The sequence below is a fragment of the Ascaphus truei genome, unplaced genomic scaffold (assembly GCF_040206685.1).
Source record: "Ascaphus truei isolate aAscTru1 unplaced genomic scaffold, aAscTru1.hap1 HAP1_SCAFFOLD_3036, whole genome shotgun sequence".
Classification (NCBI taxonomy): domain Eukaryota; kingdom Metazoa; phylum Chordata; class Amphibia; order Anura; family Ascaphidae; genus Ascaphus; species Ascaphus truei.
Genome location: NW_027456002.1, coordinates 342 through 8,922, shown reverse-complemented (window position 1 = coordinate 8,922; position 8,581 = coordinate 342). Strand labels below are relative to the sequence as shown.

The 8,581-nt window shown below is 57.3% G+C and overlaps 1 protein-coding gene across 1 annotated transcript; it reads left to right on the top strand.

Moving 5' to 3' along the window:
- Positions 1-4,773: 4,773 nt before the first annotated feature.
- On the top strand, positions 4,774-8,212 carry LOC142483169 (REST corepressor 2-like). The gene is made up of 5 exons (XM_075583237.1): positions 4,774-4,883; positions 6,613-6,693; positions 6,879-6,931; positions 7,035-7,196; positions 7,735-8,212. The coding sequence occupies exons 1-5, from the start codon at positions 4,832-4,834 to the stop codon at positions 7,855-7,857; spliced, it is 471 nt and encodes a 156-aa protein (XP_075439352.1). The 5' UTR covers positions 4,774-4,831; the 3' UTR covers positions 7,858-8,212.
- Positions 8,213-8,581: the final 369 nt, after the last annotated feature.

Below are 8,581 nucleotides of genomic sequence, written 5' to 3'. Positions count from 1 at the left end.
CTTTCCCCTGATACTTTCTTCTCCCCCCCTTTTTTCTCCCCTTTCCCCTCATCATTTTCTCTCCCCCTCATCCTTTTCTCTCCCCTCCCCCTCATGCTTTCCTCTCCTTTTCCCCTCATCCTTTCCTCTCCACTTCCCCCTCATTCTTTCCTCTCCACTTCCCCCCTCATTCTTTCCTCTCCACTTCCCCCCTCATTCTTTCCTCTCCACTTCCCCCTTCATTCTTTCCTCTCCACTCCCCCATCCTTTCCTCTCCCCCTTTCATTCTTTCCTCATCCTTTCCTCTCTCCCCTCATTATTTCCTCTCCCATCCCCCACTCATCCTTTCCTCCCCTCTCATTGTTTCCTCTCCCATCACTCCTCGTCCTTTCTTCTCTTCCCCTATCTCTTCCACCCTCATCCTTTCCTCTCCCCTCCCCTCATTCATTTATCTCCCCCCTCATTTGTTCCTCCCCCCTCATTCGTTCCTCCCCTCATCTTTTCCTCTACCCCCCCTCATCCTTTCCTCTCCCCTCCCCATCATCCTTTCCTCTCCCCTCATCCTTTCCTCCCCCCCTCATCCTTTCCTCCCCCTCATCCTTTCCTCTTCCCTTCCCCCCTCATCCTTTCCTCTTCCCTTCCCCCCTCCCCCTTTCCTCCCCCTCATCCTTTCCTCCCTCCTCCCCCCTCATCCTTTCTTCCCCCCTCCCCCTCATCCTTTCTCTCCCCTCCTTCATTCTTTCCTCTCCCCTCCCCCTCATTCTTTTCTCTCTCCCCCTCATTCTTTCCTCTCCCCTCTCCCTCATCATTTCATCCCCTCATTATTTCCTCTCCCCTCCCCACTCAGCCTTTCATCCCCCCTCATTCTTCCTCCACCCCTCAGTCTTTCCTCTCCCCTCACATTTTCTTCTCTTTCCTCTCCTCCCACCCCCCATTCTTTCCTCCCCCTCATCCTTTCCTCTCCCATACCCCCTCATCCTTTCCTCTCCTTTCCCCCTCATCCTTTCCTCACCCTTCCCCCTCATCCTTTCCTCACCCTCCCCCCTCATCCTTTCTCTCCCCTCCTTCATTCTTTCCTCTCCCCTCCCCCTCATTCTTTTCTCTCTCCCCCTCATTCTTTCCTCTCCCCTCCCCCTCATCATTTCCTCCCTTCATTATTTCCTCTCCCCTCCCCACTCATCCTTTCATCCCCCCTCATTCTTCCTCCCCCCCTCAGTCTTTCCTCTCCCCTCACCTTTTCTTCTCTTTCCTCTCCTCCCACCCCCCATTCTTTCCTCCCCTCATCCTTTCCTCTCCCATACCCCCTCATCCTTTCCTCTCCCATACCCCCTCATCCTTTCCTCTCCCATACCCCCTCATCCTTTCCTCTCCCATACCCCCTCATCCTTTCCTCTCCCTTCCCCCTCATCCTTTCCTCTCCCCTCCAATCCTTTCCCCTCCCCTCAGTCTTTCCCCTACCCCTCAGTCTTTACTCTCCCCTCCCCCTCAGTCTTTCCTCTCCCCTTCCCCTGTCTTTCCTCTCCCCTCCCCCTCATCCTTTCCTCCCCCTCCCTCCCCTCATCCTTTTCTCCCCCTCCCCCCATCATCCTTTCCTCCCACTCCCCCCCTCATCCTTTCCTCCCACTCCCCACCTCATCCTTTCCTCCCACTCCCCACCTCATCCTTTCCTCTCACTCCAACCTCAACATTTCCTCCCCCTCCCCCTCAACATTTACTCCCCCTCCCCCTCTCATCCTTTACTCTCCCTCCCCCTCATTCTTTCCTCTTCCCTTCCCCCTCATCCTTTCTCTCCCCTCCTTCATTCTTTCCTCTCTCCCCCTAATTCTTTTCTCTGTCCCCCTCATTCTTTTCTCTCTCCCCCTCATTCTTTCCTCTCCCCCCTCATTATTTCCTCCCCCCTCCCCCACTTATCCTTTCATACCCCCTCATTCTTTCATCCCCCCTCATTCTTCCTCTCCCTTCATTCATTCCTCTCCTCTCCCCCTCATTCATTCCTCTCCCCCCATTTCATTCATTCCTCTCCCCCCATCTCATTCATTCCTCTCCCCCCATCTCATTCATTCCTCTCTCCCCTCATTCTTTCCTGTCCCCTCCCCCTCTCATTCTTTCCTCCCCCTCATTCTTTCCGCCCCCTCATTCTTTCCTCCCCCCTCATTCTTTCCTCTCCACTCCCCCCTCATTCTTTCCTCCTCCCTCTCCCCTCATTCTTTCCTCTCCACTCCCCCCTCATTCTTTCCTTTCCTTCCCCCTCCTCCTTTCCTCTCCCCTCCCCCTCATCCTTTCCTCTCACTCATTCTTTTCTCTCCCCTCCCCCTTCATTCTTTTCTCTCCCCTCACCCCTCATTCTTTCCTCCCCCCTCATTCTTCCTCCCCCTCATTATTTCCTCCTCCTTCCCCCTCATTCTTCCCCCCCCCTCATCCTTTCCTCTCCCCTCATTCTTTTTTCTCCCCCCCTCATCCTTTCCTCCCCCTCCCCCCTCATCCTTTCTTCCCCCCTCCCCCCTCATCCTTTCTCCCCCCCTCCCCCCTCATCCTTTCTCTCCCCTCATTCATTCTTTCCTCTCCCCTCCCCCTCATTCTTTTCTCTCTCCCCCTCATTCTTTCCTCTCCCCTCTCCCTCATCATTTCCTCCCCTCATTATTTCCTCTCCCCTCCCCACTCATCCTTTCACCCCCCCTCATTCTTCCTCCACCCCTCAGTCTTTCCTCTCCCCTCACCTTTTCTTCTCTTTCCTCTCCTCCCACCCCCCATTCTTTCCTCCCCCTCATCCTTTCCTCTCCCATACCCCCTCATCCTTTCCTCTCCTTTCCCCCTCATCCTTTCCTCACCCTTCCCTTTCATCCTTTCCTCCCCCTCCCCCTCATCCTTTCCTCCCCCCTCCCCCTTCATCCTTTCTCTCCCCTCCTTCATTCTTTCCTCTCCCCTCCCCCTCATTCTTTTCTCTCTCCCCCTCATTCTTTCCTCTCCCCTCCCCCTCATCATTTCCTCCCCTCATTATTTCCTCTCCCCTCCCCACTCATCCTTTCATCCCCCCTCATTCTTCCTCCCCCCCTCACCTTTTCCTCTCCCCTCACCTTTTCTTCTATTTCCTCTCCTCCCACCCCCCATTCTTTCCTCCCCTCATCCTTTCCTCTCCCATACCCCCTCATACTTTCCTCTCCCATACCCCCTCATCCTTTCCTCTCCCATACCCCCTCATCCTTTCCTCTCCCATACCCCCTCATCCTTTCCTCTCCTTTCCCCCTCATCCTTTCCTCACCCCCTCATCCTTTCCTCTCCCCTCCAATCCTTTCCCCTCCCCTCAGTCTTTCCCCTACCCCTCAGTCTTTACTCTCCCCTCCCCCTCAGTCTTTCCTCTCCCCTCCCCCTCAGTCTTTCCTCTCCCCTCCCCCTCATCCTTTCCTCCCCCTCCCTCCCATCATCCTTTTCTCCTCCTCCCCCCCTCATCCTTTCCTCCCACTCCCCCCCTCATCCTTTCCTCCCACTCCCCCCCTCATCCTTTCCTCCCACTCCCCACCTCATCCTTTCCTCTCACTCCCACCTCATCCTTTCCTCTCACTCCCACCTCAACATTTCCTCCCCTCCCCCTCTCATCCTTTACTCTCCCTCCCCCTCATTCTTTCCTCTTCCCTTCCCCCTCATCCTTTCTCTCCCCTGCTTCATTCTTTCCTCTCTCCCCCTCATTCTTTTCTCTGTCCCCCTCATTCGTTTCTCTCTCCCCCTCATTCTTTTCTCTCTCCCCCTCATTCTTTCCTCTCCCCCCTCATTATTTCCTCCCCCCTCCCCCACTTATCCTTTCATACCCCCTCATTCTTTCATCCCCCCTCATTCTTCCTCTCCCTTCATTCATTCCTCTCCTCTCCCCCTCATTCATTCCTCTCCCCCCATCTCATTCATTCCTCTCCCCCCATCTCATTCATTCCTCTCTCCCCTCATTCTTTCCTGTCCCCTCCCCCTCTCATTCTTTCCTCCCCCTCATTCTTTCCTCCCCCTCATTCTTTCCTCCCCCCTCATTCTTTCCTCTCCACTCCCCCCTCATTCTTTCCTCCTCCCTCCCCCCTCATTCTTTCCTCTCCACTCCCCCCTCATTCTTTCCTTTCCTCCCCCTCCTCCTTCTCTCCCCCTCCCCTCATCCTTTCCTCTCCCTCATTCTTTTCTCTCCCCTCCCCCTTCATTCTTTTCTCTCCCCTCACCCCTCATTCTTTCCTCCCCCCCTCATTCTTCCCCCCCCCCTCATCCTTTCCCCTCCCCTCCCCCCATTCTTTTTTCTCCCCTCCCTCATCCTTTCCTCTCCCCTCCCCCTCATTCATTCCTCTCCCCTCCCCCCTCATTCATTCCTCTCCCCTCCCCCCTCATTCATTCCTCTCCCCTCATTCATTCATCCCCTCTACCCCTAATTCTTTCCTCTCCCCCTCATTCTTTCCTCTCCCATCATTCTTTCCTCTCCCCTCAATCTTTCCTCCCCCTCATTCTTTCCTCTCCCCTCATCCTTTCCTCTTTCCCCCTCCCCCACTCATTCTTTCCTCCCCCTCATCCTTTCCTCTCCCCTCATCCTCTCCCCTTCCCACCTAATCCTTTCCTCTCCACTCCCCCTCCTCCTTTCCTCCACCTCCTTCTTTCCTCTCCCCTCCCCCTCATCCTTTCTCTCCCCTCCCCCTCATCCTCTCCCCTCCCCCTCATCTTCTCCCCTTCCCCTCATCCTCTCCCCTCCCCCTCAACCTCTCCCCTCATCCTTTTCTCCCCCCCCCTCCCTCGCCACCCCCCTGTGTGTGTAGTGCTGCCCTGGATCCTGCCCTGTGTGTGGGCTTTTTAGGAGCCCTCTCTTTAATGCTGTGTTTCTCCTTCAGACAGCATGATCCGTGTGGGGTCCGATTACCAGGCTCAAATTCCTGAATGTAAACCAGGTGAGACTTTCCAAATCCACTCGGTGCCCCAAATCCCCCCTAATAACAGTGAGAGTTTAAGGGGCTAAAGCAGGAATGGTCAACTCCAGTCCTCAAGGGCCACCAACAGGCCAGCTTATAAGGATATCCCTGCTTCAGCACAGGTGGCTCAATCAATGCAAAGTGAATGACTGCACCACCTGTGCTGAAGCAGGGATATCCTTAATACTTGACCTGTTGGTGGCTCATGAGGACTGGAGTTGGTAACCCCTGGTCTAAAGAGCCAGTCTCTTACCAAGTAGGAGCACTTGCCTAATGTCATGTTTTTAGTGGGTTAAAAAGTCTCTCTTCTCTCTCTGCCCCATCCTTTTCTCTACCCCATCCTTTTCTCTGTCCCTGTCCACCTCTTTCCCCCCTCCCCTTCCTCCCCCCTCCCCCCCCCCTCCCCTTCCTCCCTCCCCCCCCTTCCCTTCCTCCCTCCCCCCCCTTCCTCCCCTCCCCCCTTCCTCCCTCCCCCCCTTCCTCCCCTCCCCCCCTTCCCCCCCTTCCTCCCCTCCCCCCCTTCCCCCCCTTCCTCCCCTCCCCCCCTTCCCCCCCTTCCTCCCTCCCCCTTTCCTCCCTCCCCCCCTTTCCTCCCTCCCCCTTTCCTCCCTTCCCCTCCCTCCCTTTCCTCCTTTCCCCTCCCTCCCTTTCCTCCCTTCCCCTCCCACCCTTTCCTCCCTTCCCCTCCCTCCCCTTCCCCCTTCCCCTCACCTCCCCCTCCCCTCTTCCTCCCCTCTTCCCCCCCCCTTTCCTCCCCTCCTCCCCTCTTACTCCCCCCCTCCCCCGCTCTCCTCCCCTCTTCCCCCCCCTCTCCTCCCCTCTTCCCCCCTCCCCCCTCTCATCCCCTCCCCCCCCTCTCATCCCCTCCCCCCCTCTCATCCCCTCCCCCCTTTCCCCCCTCCCTTTCCCCCCCTCTCCTCCCCCTTCCCCCCCTCTCGTGCCCCTTCCCCCCCTCTCCTGCCCCTTCCCCCCTCTCCTCCCTCCCCCTTTCCCCCGCCTCTCCTCCCCTCTTTCCCCCCACCCCTCCCCCTCTCTCCCCCCACCCCTCCCCCCTCTCATCCCCTCCCCCTTTCCCCCTTTCCCCCCTTCCCCCCCTTTCCCACTCTCCTCCCTCTACTCCCACCCCCCTCCTCTCTCCCTCCCCCCTCTCCTCCTTCCCACCACCTATCCTCTTTCCCCCCCACTCCCTCTCCCCTCCACTCCCTATCCCCTCTCTCAACCCCCCTCCCCTCTCCCCCCTCCCTCCCCTCCACCCCCTCCCCTCTCTCCCACCCCCTCACCCCCCTCTCTCCCACCCCTTCACCCCCCTCTCTCCCACCCCTTCACCCCCCTCTCTCCCACCCCCCTCTCCTCCTTCCCACCCCCTCTCCCCCTCCTCCCTCTCTCCCCATCCCCCTCCTCCCTCTCTCCCCCATCCCCCTCCTCCCTCTCTACCCCATCCCCCTCCTCCCTCTCTACCCCATCCCCCTCCTCCCTCTCTCCCCCATCCCCCCTCTCTCCCCCATCCCCCCTCTCTCCCCCATCCCCCTCCTCCCTCTCTCCCCTCTCTTCCTTCCCCCTCCTCCCGATCCACCCTTTTCCTCTTCCCCTCCCTCTTTCTCCCCCACCCTTCCTCTCCCTCTCCCTCTTTCTCCCCCACCCTCCTCTCCCCTCCCTCTTTCTCCCCCCCCTCCCTCTTTCTCACCCCCCCCCCCCCCCACACCTTCAGAGAGCCTGGTACGGTTCAGTAACACGGAGTTGAAAGGAATGCTGGTGTGGTCCCCAAATCATTTTGTGTCGGACGCAAAGTGTGAGTTTAAAACGTTTGTTTTCCTTTCCCTTCTTTCTCAGCTGCTGTGTTACAGTCTCTCTCTTCCTCCCTCTATCCCTGTGTTATGCCATCACGCCTCTCACTCGCTCTCTTTCGCGCCCCTCTTCTCTCCTCTCACACTCTTCCTGCCTCTCTCCTTCTGTTTCTCCCTCTCTCTCCCTCAGTGGATGAATACATTTCCATGGCAAAGGAGAAGCACGGTTATAATGTGGAACAGGTGAGAGATCTTAGACACTCAGGCAGTGTGACCATCACTTTCTGCCCCCCCCCCCCCTCTCACTCCCTCTCTCTCACCACCCCCCCCTCTCTCTCACCGGCAGGCCCTGGGGATGCTTCTCTGGCACAAGCACGATGTTGAGCGTTCCCTCGCAGACTTGGCAAATTTTACCCCTTTCCCTGATGAGTGGAGTGTGGAGGACAAGGTTCTGTTTGAACAAGCGTTTAGCTTCCATGGCAAGTGCTTCCAGCGCATACAGCAGATGGTAAGAGTCGCAGTCACAGAGGTGTGATCGTACAGTGCTCTCTCGTACACCTGTGTATAAGAGCACCGGCTCATACACAGGCCTCTGTGTGATCGTACAGTGCTCTCTCGCACACCTGTATATAAGAGCACCAGCACACCTGTATATAAGAGCACCAGCACACCTGTATATAAGAGCACCAGCACACCTGTATATAAGAGCACCAGCACACCTGTATATAAGAGCACCAGCACACCTGTGTATAAGAGCACCCGCCTCATACATAGGTCTCTGTGTGACCGTATAGTGCTATCTCGAACACCTGTGTATAAGAGCACCGACTCGTACACACACTGTATGTGTGTAGGTAAGTGTGTATCAGTAGTGGGTAACATGATATACTTCAAAGGCCAAATCTTGAGCTCCCTCTGCATTGTATTGGAGAGAGTCGGTGATTGGGGAGCACTGTCCCTGCAGGCTGTCTGTTGCCCTCCAGTGGTGTGTGTGTGTATATTTTTTTTCTGACCTGTGCCCACCGCCACCCCCCCCCCCCCCCCAGCTCCCGGACAAGCTGACCCCCAGCCTGGTGAAGTATTATTACTCCTGGAAGAAGACACGGAGCAGAACAAGCGTGATGGACAGACAGGCGAGGAGGCTGCAGAGCAAGAGAGAGGAGGGGTGAGAGGGAGGAGGAGAGAGGACAGGAGGAGGACTGAGAGAAAAGTAGAGGAGATAGGGAGGAGGTGTGAGAGCGAGGTAAGGGAGGAGGTGTGGGAGCGAGGTAAGGGAGGAGGGGTGAGAGCGAGGTGGAGAGGTAGGAGGGGTGAGAGCGAGGTAGAGGAGGAGAGATTGAGGACGGGTGAGAGCGAAGTGGAGGGGTGAGAGCAAGGTAGATGAGGAGATAGGGAGGAGGGGTGACAGTGAGGTAGTGGAGAAGAGAGGTAGGAGGGGTGAGAGCGAGGTAGAGGAGGAGATAGGGAGGAGGGGTGACAGTGAGGTAGTGGAGAAGAGAGGTAGGAAGGGTGAGAGCGAGGTAGAGGAGGAGAGAGGGAGGAGGGTGAGAGCGAGGTAGAGGAGAGAGGTAGGAGGGGTGAGAGAAATAGAGAAGAGGGAGGAGGGTGAGAGCGAGGTAGAGGAGGAGAGAGGGAGGAGGGGTGACAGTCAGGTAGTGGAGAAGAGAGGGAGGAGGGGTGAGAGCGAGGTAGAGGAGGAGAGAGGGAGGAGGGTGAGAGCGAGGTAGAGGAGGACAGAGGGACGGGTGAGAACAAGGTAGAGAAGAGAGGGAGGAGGGTGAGAGAGACGTAGAGAAGAGGGAGGAGGGTGAGTGCGAGGTAGAGGAGAGAGGGAGGAGGGGTGACAGTGAGGTAGTGGAGAAGAGAGGGAGGAGGGGTGAGAGCGAGGTAGAG